The 20,846-nt window shown below is 42.3% G+C and overlaps 1 protein-coding gene across 8 annotated transcripts in view; it reads left to right on the top strand.

The window, feature by feature from the left end:
- The first annotated feature begins 42 nt into the window (after positions 1 to 42).
- Positions 43 to 20,846, top strand: part of PPP1R12B (protein phosphatase 1 regulatory subunit 12B) — a 200,852-nt gene continuing 180,048 nt past the window's right edge. For 6 of the 8 annotated variants that reach the window (XM_057540259.1, XM_057540269.1, XM_057540273.1 and 3 more), the window contains exons 1-2: positions 43 to 493; positions 900 to 947. In XM_057540259.1, the coding sequence (XP_057396242.1) occupies positions 203 to 493; positions 900 to 947 (339 nt within the window). In that variant the 5' untranslated portion in view covers positions 43 to 202. The remainder of the gene's footprint in view (positions 494 to 899; positions 948 to 20,846) is intronic. The other 2 variants (XM_057540264.1, XM_057540282.1) reach the window with 2 other exon arrangements.

A 20,846-nucleotide genomic window follows, 5' to 3' on the forward strand; every position in this document is an offset into this window, starting at 1 on the left:
GGGATGGGGAGTGCGCGGATCTTCTACTACAGGTCCCGTGATGCCTCCGGGGCGCCGCCGCGCCTGCGTGCTGAGGCCACGGGGGAGTGCGGGCGACGCGGGCAGCGGAGCAGTAAAGATGGCTGCGCGTGGGTCTCCGCCCTCCGCTCCCGGCTGAGGCGCCTGGCGGCGGCTGCGGCGGCGGCCCGCAGCAGCGGCGGCGATGGCGGAGATGGAGCACCTGGGCGGAAAGCGGGCCGAGTCGGCGCGGGCACGGCGGGCCGAGCAGCTGCGGCGCTGGCGGGGCTCGCTGACAGAGCAGGAACCCGCCGACCGGCCGGGCGCGGGGCTGCCGCCGCAGGCTCAGCGCGGGGGCCCGCGGGTCCGCTTCGAGGACGGTGCCGTGTTCCTGGCCGCCTGCTCTAGCGCGGACACCGACGAGGTGAGGCGGCTCCTGGCCCGGGGCGCCGACGTGGACACGGCCAACGTGGACGGCCTGACCGCCCTGCACCAGGTGAGCGCGCGGGGCCGGTGGCTGAGCCGCCTCCCGCCCCCCCCCCCCCCGCGGCAGGGGTCCCCGCCGCTCGTCAGTGTCCGCATCCCGCCGCCCCCTGTCGGCGCGGTGTCCCCCGGTGCGCGCCCGCGCCGCCTGCCCGGTGCCCTCTCGGAAGCCGGCTTTCCGTGCTCCCGGGAGCGAGTCCGGGGTCGGGCCGGGGCTGGCGGGTCTGGGTCCGTTCCGCGTCCTCTGGTTTGCGATGGTTCGAAGGCAGCTTCCGTGTCCCGCGGGCCCAGCTCACGAGTCCCCGACCTCACGCTCTCCCCGCCAGCGTTACCCCCGCCGGCGGAGAACCAACCTGCGGAATCATCTGGTTTGCTTGATGCTCGTGGAATAGCCTTTCTTTCTTTCTTTTTCCCTAAAGCCCCCTGTGGAAATGACACGCCCTGGATCGGGCTGTAATCTGTGGACTGTGGGTAACTTGACAGTTAGTTCTGTGCTTGGTGCGAACACCTTCACTTTCCCCCTCTTATGCAACCATGTCCTGTGTGGCTGTCATGACTAACTCCACCCTCCCTCTCCACGTGGAACTCCATCGGTTATTTCGGTGAGCCGGGAGCTGGACACCCACTCTTAATCTCTTGTTTTCCTTCTTCTGCTGTCTGTGCGAAGTGGATGTGTTGGCATGAGAATCCACTTCTAAATAATAATTCAAGTCCGCGTCATGCCACTTCCTTGAACATACTAGCCAGTACCTTAAAAGTCGTCCTCACCATGTTTGCAGTCCTTTTTTTTTTTTTTTTTTCAGATAAAAGAACCTTCTTTTCACTCTGTTATATGCATTTCTTCATGCTCTTAACAGTGCCCCAGCTAAGGTAGCAACCAACATTTGTGTAGTCCTTTGCTGTTTAAAAATTATTTTATATGCCTTACTGCATGTAATCTCAGCAGTGATCCTTTGAAGTAGGTGTGGCAGGTAGTGTTATAATAACCGTTTTACAGTTGAGGAATCTGAAGCTTAGAAAATTGTTGCTTGTGCGAGATTAGAGCGGCTAGAAGTTGCCCTTAGGCATGGATTTTTCAGATTTAAGCTCCAGAGCTGTATATCTCACCTAATAAAGAGCTGAATATAAATAAGATGGACACAAAGAGTGTAACCGAAAGTGGGGTCCGGCCGCTCGCCGCTCAGAAGCCAATAAAGAGGCAAGTTTGGTGGAAAGGAAAGTTTGCTTTACTTTGGATGCCAGCAAGTGGAGGGGGGCGGGGCGGAGGGTGGACGCCTGCCTAAAGGCCGACTCCCCCCACCGACAGTCAGTGGGCAAGAGCTTTTACAGGCAGAGGGAGGGGCTACATGCAGAAACAGCACAGTCAGCTCTGACGGTCATCTTGAAATTGGTCATTGGTGGTCTCATCAGCATCATCTTGATTGTTTTAAGTACAGTTAGGCTTCAGTTCCAGGGTCGGTTTGTTCCCATTTCTTGAGGCCGATTCTCAGAATTGTGGCAGCTTAGGTCATGGCTACAGCCTGGTCATCATGTAGTTAATCTCTTCCAGCTGGCCGGGGTTTCAGTATCTACAAAGTAAACAGCTCACAGGATATGGCTCAGAATATTATCTATAGCCCTTGAGGAGGGACTGAAGGTCCTTGACCATGCTTAAGGACTAAACTATTATTATTTGGTCTCCTTTGACTGTTTTCCTTTGTTTCTGCATTTTGTCACTTCTCTGATTAAACTTATTCTTTGACTAAAGTTATTCCACAGACAAAAGGCAGGCTGAGGACATGGGGGGCATAGACCATAGGGTCCTTCTGTGTTTCAGGAGGGCCACGTGCATTATTTTAAATTTCTGAGCTCTTTGAGAGGATGAATTTTTACTTTTCAGATGTATTTGGGATGTAGATTCTGAAAGAAAACACTTGAAGGGGTCCTAGAGGCTAGAGGAGTAGAAACCTGTTTCTAGTCCACGTGTTCTTTATTGAAGCACAGTTTTCTGAGTATAACTCAGTAGCCCTGTTTCTTTTAAGGTGACTTTGCTAGCTGAGTCTGGCCCTTACCACACACATTTTAACAATGCCCTGAGAAAAGCACCTACTTTGAGGTTACTCCTGGTAGGTCTCCTTCCCACACCAGGAAAGCAGTTTTCTGACCCCTTTTCCTGAGACTGGTCCCCTTGGTGTCTTTCTTTCTCTCTTAATTACCACCCTAGATTGTGAAGTGCAACCTCTCTCAGTTAATATTCTTTCACGTTCCGTAATCTCCTGAAATAGGAGAGGAAGGAGATGACAGCTGTGGAATTTTTTGAAACACCTGCCAGTGCACTATGGCATTCCTCCCTATTTACAGGGCTGGCGGTGAGTTGAGTTGACCAGGTATACTCAATACTAGAAAATTCAGCTAAAGATTAGGCTGCTTGAAGATGTGAGGTCAAACAAACCATATGTTGAGAGACCGTCCCTTTTGTTTGAATCAAGACAGGGGCGTTTATTGGCTCAGGAATCCTTTTACAAGTCAGTTTCTGCAGAGTTACAATATGTTTCTCCCATGTCTGAAGAACTCTGAAGAAACATACAAGATTATTTTCGAAATGTGAGGCTGGAGCTGCCAGAGGCTGAACAGCCATCGAGTGAATGACTGCTTGTCCCGTGAAGCGGAGAGTGGTACACTTCCCTGAATTACTTAAAATACCCACCTGCTGTACAAGTGTGATGTGAACTATCAGGATGACTGCTTCCAGTCTCTCTTGTTCTGGCCGCAGCCTCTTGACCAGCTGTGGACTATTACCTGAGCACATTGGAAGAAACTCCCAGAAGATGTTGGGGGGATGAGTTTTCTTCTCCCACAAGGTTATAGTAGATGTTTTGCACTTCAGGTTGTGGTGCCTTGATGCTACTTTTGACTTAGAGACCTTTCTTTCTTGGCAGCCTTTGCTTCTGCCACGAGGTGCTTGAGTCAAAGATAAGCTCCAGGGGGCCTATTAATAATGCTTGAAATAGACTGGGATAAGAAGTATCTCAAAGATTAGAACTACTCTGATGAAAGCCTTGGAAACTGATGCAGTCTAACCAAACTTGGGCAAATAAATTAAGATTTGGTGTGTATGTAGAGCTGTCAATGAAAAGGGCGTTAATCTGATTATATAACCTTGGAAGCACATGTTTGCTCACAGAGGAATACCCGTTTCATTTATGTGTATATATTACAGGGCATGAAGTGTGGGCTAATAATTCTGTGTGGGCTGGTACTTTTTAAATTTTCTTTTTATTTGTTTATTTATTTTGTAAGGTCGATTATTAGCACCTATCTTGTATCCTTAGCATTATGATCTTGGGTACTGTAGGTCCAGATACAGGCTCTTAGAACTGTATCTACCAAATTATCAGGTTACTGAGGGGCAAGTGCTTGCTTTTGGAAAGGAGGTTTTCTGGGATTTGTTAAAATGGATGCCTGCTTTTCCTTCAGAGTGTATTATATTGACACTTATGTTTACGCGGGTGTGGGGAGGACACCAATGTCAGTACACGTGGATCTTAACACTAGGCCAGGCTGATCAGTCTTCATTTGGAGGGATACCTAGGAGACTAGAATGATACTGTGCTTGACTTAGAATTCAGGTTGGTTTTGTAACAGTCTCAGAGTCCACGTTTGGACCTTCAGGGTCACCCCAGACTGGAATTTAACTCCTAGTAGCCTCTGTCATTCTAGAGCTGCCTCAATCTGACCCTGTATCCTCAGGGAAATGAAAGTTATCTATTTCCCTGGAAGAGAGGTGGAGGTAGGGATAGATTAGGGAAGGAAGAAAGGCAGAGCAGTTTATATTCAGAGTGAGACAGAAGAACACTAAGATGATTACATGTTCAGTTCAATTTCAAATAGTATGTATGTGTGCCAACTTATAAAATAAAACTTGTATTCTTTTTTTAATTGGGGTGTAATTGACATTTAACATTATATTAGTTTCAGGTGCACAACATTTGCTTCAATATTTGTGTGCACTGTGGAATGATCACTGTAATAAATCTAGTCACCATGCAAAGTTAGTTTTTTTCCCTTGTGATGAGAACTTTTAAGATACACTTTCTTGGCGACTTTCAAATATGCACTACAATATTATTGACTGTAATCACCTTGCTGTACATTACATCCCCATGATTTATTTATTTATTTAACTTTTTATTTTGTATTGGAGCATAGTTGATTAACAATGTTGTGATAGTTTCAGGTGTACAGCAGAGTGATTCAGTTATACATATACATGTATCCACTCCCTTTTCAAATTCTTTTCCCATTTAGCTTGTCACATAATATTGAGCAGAGTTCCCTGTGCTATTCAGTAAGTCCCTGTTGGTTATCCATTTTAAGTATAGCAGTGTGTGCATGTCAATCCCAAACTCCCTAACTATCCCTTCCCCCCACTCTTCCTCCCTGGTAACCATAAGTTCATTCTTTAAGTCTGTGAGTCTGTTTCCGATGACTTGTTTATTTTATAACTAGAATAAAACTTGTATTCTTAACCTTTTCTCTTTTATTCCAAGTTCATTATTTATTCGTCTTATAGTTCCATGTGTGAAGGGACTTATCCTGTATATTGGTGAATTTTGCTTAGTGTTGGGGAGCAAGGTAATCTGGGATTAAGAAAATCCTGTTGGCGTCTTTCTTATTGTGGATCTAGAACAGTCATCCTGAGTCATTTTGGTAGTTTACCTCTTCACATTGGTTAATAGGAGGCATCAGAACATGTTAGCCACCTGGCCACTTGCCTTATGAGTATTTGTCTCAAGTTGCCATGCCATAATGGAACTCAAAGCCAGATTTGGAAATTAGGCTTATTTTTATGGTGGTTATTTTTGGGGGGGGATGGGTTGGGGGAGTACAGATGCAAGTGACTTTTTTTTTTAATTAATTTTATTTTATTTTATTTATTTTTGGCTGTGCTGGGTCTTCGTTGCTGCGCGTGGGCTTTCTCTAGTTGTGGCGAGCTGGGGCTGCTCTTCGTTGCGGTGCGCGGGCTTCTCATTGCAGTGGCTTCTCTTGTTGCGGAGCACGGGCTCTAGGTGCACAGGCTTCAGTAGTTGTGGCTCGTGGGCTCTAGAGCACAGGCTCAGTAGTTGTGGCGCACGGGCTTAGTTGCTCCGCAGCACGTGGGATCTTCCTGGACCAGGGCTTGAACCCGTGTCCCCTGCATTGGCAGGCGGATTCCTAACCACTGCACCACCAGGGAAGCCCTGCAAGTGACTTTTATTTGTTCCCTGGCCAAATTTTTGTTCCCCATTCTTAAAGTCCTGTAGAGTAGCTATATGCTGTCATTTGGGCTTTGGAATCTTCTCTGTATTTTCCAATAGCCAAGCTGTAGTCGTGTGTAGATGATGCACAGTTCTGCTAAAGGTAGAGGGCTGGACAGGTCTTATTGGTAAATTAAAATTAAGTCCTTGCTTATTTTTATTTTTACATATTTTTAAATTAAAGTATACTTTACATACAGTAAAATTCACCTTTTAAACATGTAGAGTTCTGTGAGTTGTGACAAGCGCACACAGTTGTTTGACCACCACAGTCATGACATGGAGCATGTTCGTCACCCGCAAGGTTTCCTTGTGCTCCTGGTAGCCAGCTCCCCCTCCCACCCCCAGCCCTGGGCAGCCCTTCCTCAGTGCCCTGTTCCTGTAACCACGACGCCATGTAGACGGATGGAGCCTTTTGAATCTGGCTGCTTTCGTTTGCTGTCGTGTGTTGAGGTCCCTCCATGTTGTCGTGTGTGTCTGTAGCACATTGGTCTTTATTGCTGGGGGATGTTCCACGTATGGATGTACCACAGTTTGTTTATCCGTTCACCAGTTGAAGGACATTGAGCTTATTTACAGTTTTTGGTAATAATGAATAAAGCCACCATAAACATTTACATACACATTTTTGTGTGAACATAATTTTTCATTTCTCTTGGTTATATTCCTAGGAGTGGGGCAACTGAGTCACGTGGTAATGAATGTTTAACTTTAAAAGACACTGCCAAGCTGTTTTCCAAAATGGCCCCACCATTTTGCTTCCAAACAGCAGTGTCTGAGTTCTAGTTGCTTCCCGTCCTTACCAGTACTCTGTGTTATTTTTTTTTAAGCCATATTAATAGTCATGTAGTGGTGACTCATTTCCAATGACAGTTATAATAGTAGTAGTAATCGTAGTGGCAGCAGCAGTAGGTGGTAAAAGTACTGATCATAGCTCCCACTGTTTATGATGGTATTTACTCTGAGCCAGGGACTGTTCTATGTTCTTCTGATATGTTAACTCGTGAGTAATACTCAGGAGAACTCACGAGATATGTACTTTATCGTTGTCTGGATTTTACAGAGATGGGGAAACTGAGACACTGCCCAGGGTCACACAGGTAATGAATGGCAGAGCTGGAATTTATTTAAGCTCAGATCCCCAGTGGACACCTGAAACCGTGTGCAGTGTGGAACCCTGTATGTATGTACCCCGGGTGGGTTGTAGTGCTGACCCTGCAAGAGAAAGTCTGTGTGTGACTTTACAGCCGGTCCTGCATTGCCAGGGCTCCACGTCTGTGGATCCAACCACCTGGGTATCGTCTAGTGCTGTAGTACATGTTTATTGAAAATATCTGCCTATAAGTGGACCTGCACAGTTCAAACCCCTGCTGTTCAAGGGTCCATGGTACTGCTATTTCCTTACTGACGGGTGGGCAGTGTACGTAGACTGGGTGTTCTGGACAGAGCAGACTGGGGCGGAGCGGGTGGACGGGAGAGTTCATCAGCTGTTCTGAACGGCGGTCAATTTAAAACTTAGGAATTGCTTATTTCTGGAATTTTCCATTTGTTATTTTCCGATGACAGGTAACTGAGGAAAGTGAAACCAGGGGTAAGGGGGGGAACTACTGTATATGTCTGCCGATAGGCACAGTTTCTGCCGTCAAGGAACCCAGTCTGGTTTGGAGATAGATAAATAAAAAAACAGTTCCTTTTAGAGGGGTACGTTATATGATTCACTCCTAAGTGGAGGGACAGAGGAAGGCAGTTCAGGGTGAGAGGTAGGAATGGGTGTGGTGTGTAGGCATGGACGTGTCGGGAGGGGTGGGGATGGGGGCATGCAGTCCTTGGTAGAGAACGGTGGGTCTGAGCAGGAGAGGTAACCCAACCAAAGCAGGGTTTTAGGAATAGGAAGCTGCAACTGGATTTCAGAATGGATGGAGGGACAGAGATGAAAGAACCAGCTGAGAGAATAGAGGAGAGAAGAGAAAAGTGTAATACAGTTCTAGCCTGAGTCTGAGAGACTTGTGTTATTCAGACAGGAATAGGATTCAGTCCAGCATTGGACTGAGCTGCTCTGAAGACATCCACATAGAAATATCCTGTCGACATCTGTGTGATTCAAGGCCAGTCATCACCTCCCATCTAGGCTCCGGTTCTCTCACATTTAAAATGAGAGACTTGGATATTAGCATAAAGGTGAGAGTTGAAGCGATGAGTGTGAAGAGGATGGGATAAAATATGAAAGAGGGGAGCAAAAAGCACAATTCAGTGGCAGCAGAGGAGGCAGAAGTTCCGGTTGGAGCTGTAGGGTAGGTGGTAGGCTGAGTGATGCCCCTCAGAGCTGCCCCAGTCCTAATCCTCAGGACCTGTGGGTGTTACCTTACCTGGTAACAGGGGCTTTGCAGGTGTGACTAAGTTTAGGGTCTTGCGCTGGGAAGATTTGCCTGGATTATCCAGGTGAGCCCGATGTAGTCTTAAGGGTCTTTGTGAAAGGGAGGCAGAACAGTCAGTAGTAGGAGATGTGATGGCAGAAGTGAGACTGGAGCGGTGGAGGAAGGGGCCAAGAGCCAAGGCGGGCAGGCAGCCTCTCGCAGCTGAAAAGGGCACAGGGACAGAATCTTCCCTCAGAGCCTCCAGAAGGAGCTAGCCCCGCCAGAAACTTGATTTTGGCCGGTGAGACTGAGTTTAGACTTCTGACCTCCAGATCTGTGAGACGGTAAATATGTGTACTTTTAAGCCACTGAGTTTATTATCATTTGTTGCAGCAGCAAGAGGAAACTAATGCAGAGGAGCACCAAGAAAGCAAGTGATACTGAGGAGTTTCAGGAATGAATGGTCAATAATGTAAAAGGAAATGGAGGAAGAGGCCTGAAAAACACTTAGATTTGGTCATTTATAATTTTTGTAAGAGCAGTTTCAGTGGGAAGGTGTTTTGAGGACTATTCATGGAGATTATATCACATTTTTACTATTAAGGATAACTTAAGTTAGTCTTTCTGTTGACTTTTGGAAGGGGGAAAAAAAAAAGATCTACCATCAGTGTGATTACAACTGTAAATTAGGGCCCAAAATGTATGAGAAGACTCCTAAAAGGCTGGTTTCTGGTTAGTTCAAGAGGTTTCATTACTTATGAGTTAAGAATATTTTAGGATATTAAACCTGGCAGGAAGGTTGCATTCCTGTTACTGAAGGGCTGACTAGCTAGTTTAGGTTATTTTATTTCCCAGTTCTGCTTCGGCCCATTTCCCACTCATTAGCACTGTCGCTGGAAGGCAGCCTTAGCGGAGCCGTGACAGGGAGGTTAGTGCCAGCAGACTGTTTCATCTGCTGTTTATTCTTTCACATTCATTTACTGAATGAATAGATGTGCCTGACTCTGTGCTTCTTGTTACATAGCAGTTGATACATCTTAGAATCTAACTAGAATTGGGGGAATGCCCTCCAGAATAGCTGGTTACTATTATCATTTATAATAGGAAATTGGCAATGTAGTGATTTCCTTTCTTCCTTCCTTTCTCTTTCTTTCTTTCTCTCTCTCTCTTTCTTTCATTTTTGGCTGCATTGGGTCTTCATTGCTGCGCAAGGGCTTTCTCTAGTTGGGGTGAGCGAGGGGTACTCTTCGTTGGGGTGTGCGGGCTTCTCATTTCAGTGACTTCTCTTGTTGCGGAGCATGGGCTGTAGGCACGGGCTTCAGTAGTTGTGGCACGTGGGCTCAGTAGCTGTGGCGCACGGGCATAGTTGCTCGGCTGCATGTGGGATCTTCCCAGACCAGGGCTCGAACCCGTGTCCCCTGAATTGGCAGGTGGATTCTCAACCACTGCGCCACCAGGGAAGCCCCATGTAGTGATTTTCTATTTTAGCATTCTGGCTTTTGGAGGTTGGAGTGGAGTATTACATTCATCGGTATTTGCAACTGTTTTCATCTATACTTAAGGATGAAAATCATCCTATTTTCCTAAAGATGGTGGAAGAGGGAAGTTTGAGATCTTTAATTAATCTTTAGTGGTTCAATAGATCCAGGTAAACGATCTTGACCCAGAGTTTTATGTAAGGCAAGGAATTGAAAGCTCATTTGGGTTACTAATCGAAGGTCGCTCAAATTGTTGACTTTTTTTTTTTTGGGCTTTGAATTTATTTCTTCTTCTGCTTTTGAAGTATAATTTAAAAAATGTTTCTTAGATTTTAGATTGTAACCAGTTTGAGTAAATTTGGGGGGCTTGAAGTTTTATCAGGCACGCAGAGTTTGTATTTGTTTCATAAGTCAAGTTAATTGGAAAACTGTAGCCTTAGTTTTCAATATTGAAAATTGATCTGTATGTAGTTTCTGATGCAATGTTGTACTACATTGTACTTACGGAATGAGTTTATGTAAGAATTTATAAAAGATTTTGTTCTTAGTATACTTAAACATCATAATACTGTGGCGATCTGTTGGAATCATGTTCTAATGCAATTTTCGGAAAATATTTTACAGTGTCACGCTCTGAACATCCATGATATATCTGGCTTTTACATATGAATTTTTGGTCTAGTGACCCACTTTCTTTTTGTTTTTAAATTTTTAAATTATGGAATATTTCAAGATAAAAAAATAGAATAGTATAATGAATTCTCAAAAGTTGTCAACTCATGCCCAGTCTTGTTTCATTTTTAGATCCTTTGCTCCCCATCCCCAATATACTGGATTATTTTACAGCCAGTCCTAATTATCACATAATTTTATTTGTAAATATTTAATATGTATTTGTAAGAGATAGGAATTTAAATAAAAACAATTACAATTTCATTAACACACCTGAAAATTGAACACTCATTCCCTAAAATCATAAGGTATTCAGTAGTGTTTAAATTTCCCTGGTGGTTCATGAATTTTTTTTTTTTTACTGTTGGTTTATTCAAATAAGGTCTGCATTGGTTCATAGGTACCTTAAGACTCTCTTAATATATAGTTTCCCCCTCGTTTTTTTCCTCTGCATTTTATTTGTTGAAAAACTGAATTGTTTGTACTGTAGAGTTTCCCACAATCTTGATTCTGCTGACTGCTTATAATGTTAACATGTTCCTTTGTCTCCTGTATTTTCTATAAACTGATGATCAGATCCAGAGATTTGATCTGATTCAGATTTGAATTTTTTGGCAAGAGTACATCATAGGTGGTGGTATATACTTCTATCAGGAGGTACCTAATACCAAGTTGTTATCTCTTTGTGGTTTAGTGGCCGTTGGTGGCCTAAACAGAATTCTGAAGTTTCAAGCCAGTCTTGACTAGACCTGAATTCTATTAATCAATACATTCTTCTAATCATCATCACATCTCCCTGTGTTGACCTTCTACTTGGGATACCAAAGATCGGTTCAAAGCATGTAAGTTGTGAACCTTGTGAATAAAGTGGCTCATACAGGTCAGTGTAGTGTATTGACTGTTGCACGGCTTGACGTGGGGCTCGGCACATTTAGATCAGTGCCTTCGTGTGTAAAGATTTGTCAGTGACGATGACCGTGGGGTAAACTTTATCACCTTTTCAAATCTGTTTCATTAACTCTTAGCTGAAGTTCCCCCTATTTTGAAATATTGTTCAAAGTTCTAGTTCAGTACTGTGGTTTCTTGTCCCCCAAGGTCACCACCAGCCCTTGAGCTTCATCATAAAAGAAAACTTCGAAGGAAGGGATCCAAAGAAAACTAAAAATTAGAGTAAATTGGCTGTACGGGGAGAAGAGAGACTTTCTTCCCAGGGCCCTGCCTTATAAGGGGGGAGGCAGGAAGAGAGGAGTGTCCATGCTGGGTGTATCGGTCAGCTGTGGGCAGATGATGTGCTCATCTTTGAAAATGGAAGTGACATTTGGAACATTCCAATGGAGACTGGGTTGGTCGGCAAGGAGAGGTCTGCCCTTCTAGTTGAATGGGAATTTCACAGCAGGGTGTATTGTTTTACAAACTATGTTTTATTTATATGGGGCATTTCATGGGAAGCAGGTTTACTTTCTTTCTGCTTCTCTGCAGCATTTTTGCTAGGTGTCTTTTTTTAGTTAGTTATTTTTATTCTTTCATTCATTCATTTTAAAAGTCGGCTGGCCTTGCTATGAGATGTGGCTGTAAAGTGCCAAACACATTATGTTTGGGTCCTTTGGATGCAGCTTCACAGTTTTGTGCTCATGCCGCTTGTATTGAGGCATGTTTAGATTGTCCCCTTTTGATGGTAAATAGCATGAAAAATGAGGTCAGAAGAATGACTCACCTCACTGTAAATCACTAGGGGCGATGGAAATGGTTCTGAAGGGTCACCAAGCTGCTTTCCATCTGCTGAGAGCGTTCTTCCCTGCTGGAGAGCTCCTGCAGCACAGGGGCCAGGTGAAAAGGCCCATCTGTTCGCGTCGCCCGACTGCCGCGCTGGGCTCTGGGCACTGGACTGGCGTCAGGAGAGTCTTCCTGCTGGGAAGTGCTCTCAGTGCTCAGTGGGTATTTATGGCAGGCACAGACTCATGGTCATGGTTGGCACCAGTTGTCAGGTGCAAGGAGACGCTGTGTGCCTTGCTTAAGCTCTTTCTTTGCTAAAGCCCGTCCATGACGGGATCACCAAGGCTCAAGGGTTTTGAATGGGAAATAACTTTGAAGCATAAGTCAGTATCTACATTATTGTTAAGAAGGCTATTACTGTATCTTCTTTTTCTTTTTTTTTTTAATATCAAAAGAAGAGAAATTTCCTGTTCTGTCTCCATAACGCACTTCTGTGGTTTGGATCTTTAAAAATTTAAATGATCCTTTATTAAGTTTTTTTGGGGTTTTTTTTTGCCAGGTATTTATTGAGTACTTCTTAGATGCCAGATCCTATAGTAGCTGCTGGGATACAAAGATGGCATAGTCCCTGCCCTCAGGGATTGGGAAACTCACAGGTTTAAAGACATAGTCTAGTCCGTATTGCTCCTGTTTAGCATTGAATCCATTTCCTATTACCCTGTTCATAGTAAAAGTGGAGAAAGAGTATTGATCATTATCTACAATTTGCCTTTGTACATTTTTAGATAATCAGCCTTCTCTAATCCAGTCTTCTTTATTCTGATCTAATACCCATCCCTTTAATTTAAGATCAGTTTCCAAATCATTAATCATTTTGCTGTCTCTTCTGTGGATTTCCTAGCTCTGCAGCTCCCTTTGGCCTCACTGGCTCAGGGGTAAGAGTCAGTAATAGCTTCAGCTCTGGGGGCTACCACTAGGGGAAAAGACTTGTTAGAGGGGCACTTGAATGCAGAGTTGCAGGACTGGCCATATATATTGTTTTGTTATAGGATTATCAAGTTTTAGAACACCATAGCAGAAAGAACCTTAGAGGACAACATCTGATCCACCTCTGTCATTTTTACAAATGAGCAATCTGAGGCCTAGAGAAGGAAGCTGAAAGAATACCATAAGCATGGAACAGAAATAAAATATAATGAAATGTTTTATTTATAAGACAAATCAAGTTTCTGCTTGATATTCTTTTCTGTCTCTGAAAATGTGGTTGTTTGCAAGATAACTTCAAGAAAAAGCAGAATATTCTCTAACTCCTTTTGAACTTTTGAAGAAGGATGATACCATATGGTTGTATTTCTCTTTAAAAAACTTCAGTATTAAAAAAAAAAAACTTCAGTATAATAGAAACATCATGGGATAATTATTCACATTCCAAGAAAATGAATCTAAGAGTTCTTTTAAGTATTGGTTTCCCATTTGATTTATTCATCTGTATATTTACTGCTAAGCAACATAACATTAAAACGAAATTATATAAAAGAAAAAACAATTCATTAGTACAAATACCACCTTAACACATTAACTTTTTATTTTTATTCTTTCCCAGGTCACGTTAATTTTTACAAATATTTTAACTTGGTAGAACTCACGGTGTGTCATAACTATAATAAGTGCTCTTTACTGAGTGTACACTGTTGAACTGCATTTTGCTGTTTTTATTATCTTTGCCTCAACAGTTCCACCAAGTAGATGGTATTATTCCATTTAATATTGAGGAAGTAGAATCAGAGAAGACAATTTGCCCTAACCTAGATACCATAGGTCATGCCGGTGTTGGAACCTAGATCTGTCTGACTCAGAAGCTTCTGGTTTTCTACCTAGGATACACTGCTTTTCTGAAGTCCTGATTCCCCTCTCCATCTAGACCTTCTGTTTACTTTCAAAAGACCTCTTAGGTACATACTATTTTGTAGGGGGATGTTTCTTTTTGCATTCTTTCGCTGCTTTGATTCTTACATAATTCTGCCTTTGCTCAATGTGAGATAATGCCAAAAACATTGCTTCCAGGCCTCATTCATGTCGTGGCATACACAGAAAATGACAATATTTGTATAGCACCCTTGGTAAAGTGGAGATTTGGGAGTTTGGTATAAAAATTCATTAAGTTTCTTAATATATCATGATAAGAGAATCTATTAAAAACCAGACTTTGGCTAATTGTTAGCATTAAAATCTATTTTTAAAAATTGAGGTATAGTTGATTACAATGTTGTGTTAGCATTAAAATCTATTAATAAGTAAACAGATCAAGAAATAACAATCAAGAAATTAATAAAATCAGTTATGTTTTATTTAAGGACATCTAATAATATCAGCTGTGTCAATAATGGTCATGTTGATGATCATGATGACAATCATGACAACCATACGTATCTTCTAGTTAGAAAAGTTGTGGAAAATTAGAGCAAATTCAGTAGAAAAACAAAATATTTTACATGTGCATGCAAAACATAAATCTTCCCTGATGTTGAACAATGTAGACTAAAATAAAAATATAGATTAAAATGATTCAATAGGAAGAGAAAGGGCTATTTTGTGGACTCACTGTAGCATGCTCTCTGGCAGTGGACTATGTAGCAAAATTATCATTACTAAATTTAGGAAGTTTATGGAAGGAGCCATACAAATTAAATATGATTTTACCATTTAAAAATTTTGATTGGTTGCAAAACATTTTTTAATAGCAATACAAAATTTCATTCAAAAGATCTTTGTGTCATACTTGTAACCCATTTGTAATACAATATATGACTGGGGAGATCCAATATAAAGTCCTTTAGCTTAAATATATTAATAAGCACTCAATAAATATTGGCTATTACTATGTTGAGTTACTATTGCAAAATGATTAAGATTATGAGCTTTGGAATCAGATATACCTGGGTTGTAATCCTGGTTTTGCTACTTACCTAAGCTTTGTGTTAAGCTATCTGAACTCAGTGCCTGATTCTTAGGAGGCACTTGGGTGACGTTCTGTTAGTCCTAAGACAAAGACCACAATCTTTAATGAGGCCTTACTGTGACCCACCGGGCACTGTATGATCTCATCCCCTGTTATCCCTCGGAACTTGTCTCCCCCTTGTTCTGTCACACCGGCTGCCACTCCAGCCACACTGGCCTCCCTGTTTCTCAGGAACCCCAGTTGCTGCTCTCCCTAAAAGGCCTTGCATCTCTTGTTCCTTCTGCCTGGAATCCTCTTACGTCAGATATCCCCATGGCTGGCTTTTTTTTTTTTTTTTAGACTTCCGCAGAGTCTTTATTCAAATGTCACCTTTGTAGTGAAGCATTTCCTGGCCATCCTATCTAAAAATGACAGATGAACTTTCCTCACTTTCTCATTTTTAAAAATTGAGGTATATTTTACTTGTAGTAAAAATGCATAGATATTAAGTCTATAATTGATGGGTTTTGAGAGTGTATACAACCATGTGCCCATCACCCAGATCAAGAAACAGGACATTTTCATCGTCCTTGGAAGTTCCTCTCGAACCTCCTTTCCCCAGGGAATCATAGTTAGGATTTCTATCATTCTGCATTAGTCTTGACTGTTCTTAAAATGGATTATATCGTGTGTACTGTTTTATGTTTGGTTTCTTCAACTGAACATGTGTTTGAGGTTTATCCATTCCTTTGTATGGCTGAGTAGTATTCCATTGTGTGACTATTCCACAATTTGCTTATCCTCCTGTTGATTGACATTTGGGTTCTTTCCTCTTTTGTTGGTGGCCATTATGAATAAAGCTGTTATGAATGTTGTTCTATAAGTCTTTTCATAGATATATGTTTTCATTTCTCTTGGGCAAATACATAGGAATGAAATTGCTGGGTCCTAGAGTTGTAAAATTCTAACTTTGTTAACAGCTTGCAGTTTTCCCGTGTGGTTGTAGCATTTTACACTATCCTAGCCATGAATGAGAGTTCTGTTTGCTCTGCATCCTTGTTAATTTTTGATAATGTCAGTCTTTTTTTGTTGTTGTTTACTCATTTTAATATTAGTCATTCTAGTGTTTGTGTATTGTTATCTCATTGTGGTTTTAATTTGCATTTAGTGACTAATAATGTTGAATACCTTCTCAGAATTTTTTGGTCATTTGGAGAGAGAGAGAGAGAGAGAAGTGTCTAGTTCAAATCTTCTGCACTTAAAAACATTTTTTGTCTTTTTATTGATTTGTAGACATTCTTTATATTTTCTGGATATAAGTCCTTGTTTTGATATACATTATAAATATTTTTCTCCCAGTCTGTGACTTGTTTTGTCATGTTCTTGTCTTTTTTTTTAAATAAACCTTTTATTTTAGAGTGATTTTAGAGATACAAAAAAGTTGCAAAGCTAGTTCAGAGAGAGCTTGTATACCCGTCACCCAGCTGCCCCTACTGTTAACATCTTACATAACGATGGCGCGTTTGCCCAGACAGTATTGTGTTGTTTTATTGTTGTTCTGAATGGCATTTTCCTCATATTATCTAACCAGTTTAAGCTGTTTTTTTAAAAAATTAATTAATTAATTTATTTTTGGCCGCATTGGGTCTTCACTGCTGTGTGTGGGCTTTCTCTAGTTGTGGCGAGCAGGGGCCACTCTTAGGTGCTGTGCGCAGGCTTCTCATTGCGGTGTCTTGTCTTGTTGCAGAGCACAGGCTCTAGGCACGCGGGCTTCAGTAGTTGTGGCACGTGGGCTCAGTAGTTGTGGCTTGCGGGCTCTAGAGCGCAGGCTCAGTAGTTGTGACATACGGGTCTAGCCGCTCCGCGGCATGTGGGATCTTCCAGGACCAGGGCTCGAACCCGTGTCCCCTGCATTGGCAGGCAGATTCTTAACCACTGCGCCACCAGGGAAGTCCTAAGCTGTTTTTTAAAAATAGTATTGGGCTTCCCTGGTGGCGCAGTAGTTGGGAGTCTGCCTGCCAATGCAGGGGACAGGGGTTCGAGCTCTGGTCTGGGAGGATCCCGTGTGCCGCGGAGCGGCTGGGCCCGTGAGCCACAACTGCCGAGCCTGCGCGTCTGGAGCCTGTGCTCCGCAGCAGGAGAGGCCGCGATGGTGAGAGGCCCGTGCACCGCGATGAAGAGTGGCCCCCGCTCGCCGCGGCTAGAGAAAGCCCTCGCACAGAAACGAAGACCCAACACAGCCATAAATGAATAAATGAATGAATGAATGAATAAATAAGTAAGTAAGTAAATAAATAAATAAAAATAATCTTCTCAAAAAATAGTATTTATTTGATTTCCTTACTGAACTCTTATTTATTAGTTTTATCAAGTGCTGGTTTTTCTAGTTAGATGTTAGCATCTATGAACCATGATGGTGTTTTTTTTCCCCCCAATATTTAAACCTTTGAAGCACAAAAGTTTAAAATTTTGATGATATCCAATTTATTTGTTTTTTTCTTTTGTTGCTTGTGCTTTTAATATCATATCTAAGAAATGATTGACTAATCCAAGGTCACAAATATTCACATCTGTGTTTTCTTCTAAGAGTTTTAGAGTTTTAGTTACTACATTTTGGTCTTTGATCCATTCTGAGTTAGTTTTTCATATGGTGTGAGGTAGAGATCCAACTTCATTCGTTTGCATGCGAATATCCAGGTGCCTCAGCACCATTTGTTGCAAAAACTCTAAAGTTTAAACCTTTCCTTTTCTGGTCTGCATTTTTTGACCAGAACCTCAAAGAGTGTTGAATAATAATTGTGATGGAAGGCATCTTCCATCTGTTGTCTTTCTTTAATTAGGATGTCTCTCATATGTCTCCATTAAATATGATGTTTACTTTGTTTTTAATAGCTTCTTTTGATTAATTTAAGCAATTTATTTCTAGTTTGTTAAGGTTTTTAAAAACCTTTTTTATTACAAAATTTAATATACATACAGAAAAGTATATGTAAAACAAAAATATATAATCAATGGATTTTTATAAAGCAAAGGCCTGAGTTACCATCCCCTTGGTCAAGAAATGAAAGATTATTTGCTAACTGTTCTAAGATCAGGAATGAATATTAATTTTTTGATACCTTTGATGTTAGAGCCATTAGTTAATAACCCTGGGAAGTTTAAAAGGTGATTGGAGTCATGTCACACATAGTATGCTTTAAAAGTGCCTCTGGGCTTCCCTGGTGGCGCAGTGGTTAAGAATCCGCCTGCCAATGCAGCGGACACAGGTTCGAGCCCTGGTCCGGGAAGATCCCGCATGCCGCGGAGCGACTAGGCCCGTGTGTCACAACTACTGAGCCTGCGCTCTAGAGCCCGCAAGCCACAACTACTGAAAGCCGTGTGTCTAGAGCCCGTGCTCCGCAACAAGAGAAGCCACCGCAATGAGAAGCCCGCGCACCGCAATGAAGAGTAGCCCCCGCTCGCTGCAACTAGAGAAAGCCCGCGTGCAGCAATGAAGACCCAATGCAGCCAAAAAAAAAAAAAAAAAAGTGCCTCTTCCCCCCAGAAAAGTGCCAGTTATCAGCTGTAGTTTAGCTGAGCCGCTGAGGCTGCCGTGATTTAACATTTCCAGGAAGATCTGTTTTTCTCCTGAGCTTTGTAAGGGCCATCCACCTGCATTCTCACTGTCTGTCCTTGGATGGCTCACAGGTACGTCAAACCCGGCATACTTCTCGGGTTCCTGTGCTTCCTCTCTCGGTAAATGGTACCTCCCTCTGCCCAGCTGTTACGCGAAACCTGGGTAACATCTGTGGCTCCTTATTTTTCTTGATTCGTTTGTTCACAGTTACTGTGTGTTAGGTGCTTATTAGGCCTGAGGGTGTGCAGGGAACAAAACAGACACGGTCCTCTCATGAGCTTCCAGCCACCAGATCCTGCGGATTCATCTCCTAAATGTCTCTCGAGTCTGTCTGCTTTCATTTGGTCTCTTTTTCATTACTTTAGTCCAAGCCTTTATCTCTCACCTGGGTAGTAGAAATAGTCTGCTGAGTGGTTTCCCTGCTTCTCCTCTTGTTTCCTCTATTTCCTATACTTCAGCCAAGAGTTGCTGAACATTCCATACTTCCCTTAAAACCCTTAAGTGGTTGTCATTGCCCTATTCTCTAGTCTCCTTCTCACCATTCCCAACTTTGGATTCTGTGCTTCAGCTACATTGATTGTCTTTCATTCCCTCAGTTATGGTGTGTTCTCTTGTCTCCCCTTTCCCAACCTTATTGTCTCTCCTCTTTGCCTGCCCATCTTTCAGGTCTCAGGTTCAACATCATCGCTTCTAATCGCCCCCGCCACCCCATGGCTTACCCATACTCTGTTTTCCCATGTTAGGTGCTTCTCCTATGCTTTCCCTTGGTATCTTATAGCTTACCTGTCATGGCACTTGACATATGGTCTTATAGTTTCTCATTTAATTGTCTGTCTTCCCCTAACCAGACTGTAAGCTCTGAGAAGCCAGGGACTGTGCCTGAGTTATTCACTATTATGTTAGCTACATCCACCATAATATCTATTCAGTTTTAGACATTGGGAATAACTATTTATTCAGTGAATGAATTCATGAGAAGAGGCTGGTGGTGGCAAGGGAGGAGCAGTGAGTTGTTCCAGAGACTAATTTAATGAGAATAATCAGAATTGGAATTTGGGTTCCTATTTATAACTTTCTTTGCTGCAAAGTATATGATTTTCTTTCTTAATAATTGATTATTATTTTAGATTTTTTTTTGTTTTGTTAAACTTTGCTTGGTTAGGTCTTAGAGATAATTAGGAATTGGATATCATGTTCTTATGACTTTTAAAGACCAGCAGAACAAGGAGGAGAGCATAAAGCAGGATTTTAGATGCTAAAAATTTTGCAGAATTTAGAGCCTTGACCTACAAGCAGTATGTCAACATGAGAAGTACAGCTGTAGGAGTGTCTCTGATATAGAAAGTTTTTGCAAAGTTCAGACGATTTGCTGTAGTAGAAGTACTACAGCTTTTATATCAGCTTGAAGCAAACTCTAAATTGAATGAATTGATACAAATATGAGAGTTGTAATAAGAATAAAACAGATTTTTTTTTAGTACAGTTTGGGGATTGGAATGTAAATTCAGTCTTGTACATAAAGATAAAAGACTTGCATCCTTTTAGAAGTTATATGTGAATTAAGTAAAATTAGTCTTTATTTGATATAAAAATTACCCTGGAAGTTGTTGTATGTAGTAAAGTAATATGGAAAGAATCATTAAAGTGTTCTCAATATAACATAAACATCAAACACTAAAATAGGGTGATGGACCAAACCAGAAGCCATCAAGGGCGACGTGTCTGCTCTCTTCCTGAGCGCTGGGCGCTGCTGGCCGGGAGCAGCAGGGCCGCTCTGTGCCCCGCGCATGCCGCAGGTCCAGCGGGGAGAGCAAAGGAGACACCCTCCCCGCTCAAGAACTTGTGCGCCTGCGGGTGAGATGAGACGCGATTACGTGAGAGAATAAGGACTAGCTGTGTAAGACGGGGCAACTGGAGTGAATAGACAATTAGTGTGGGCGTTCTGAGGAAACGGGTTACTTTCAGTTGGAAAGGGCACAGTTTCTGGCAGGTTGGGCATCCCGTAACTGCTTCTTGAATAAAGAGACTGAATATTTTGGAGCAGAAGAGTAATGTGAGAAGGATAGTATTTTAAATGATTAATTTGGTAAGATTATATTGGATTGAGGAGGGAGAAGCAAAAATTAAGATGCACAGTAGCTTATTAGAATAGCTTCTACAGCAATGGTGAAAAGGGGTTAAGAGAACAGTAAGGTATGAGTAGGCATGTAGGCAAAACACAGGATGTTGAGAATTACTGGATGTAGAAAGCAGGAGAAGCCAAAGTCAGAGACAATTTTAAGATTTGGAGAATAAACTGAAATTCAACAAATATTTATT

This window comes from Balaenoptera acutorostrata, chromosome 1, assembly GCF_949987535.1.
Source record: "Balaenoptera acutorostrata chromosome 1, mBalAcu1.1, whole genome shotgun sequence".
NCBI lineage: Eukaryota > Metazoa > Chordata > Mammalia > Artiodactyla > Balaenopteridae > Balaenoptera > Balaenoptera acutorostrata.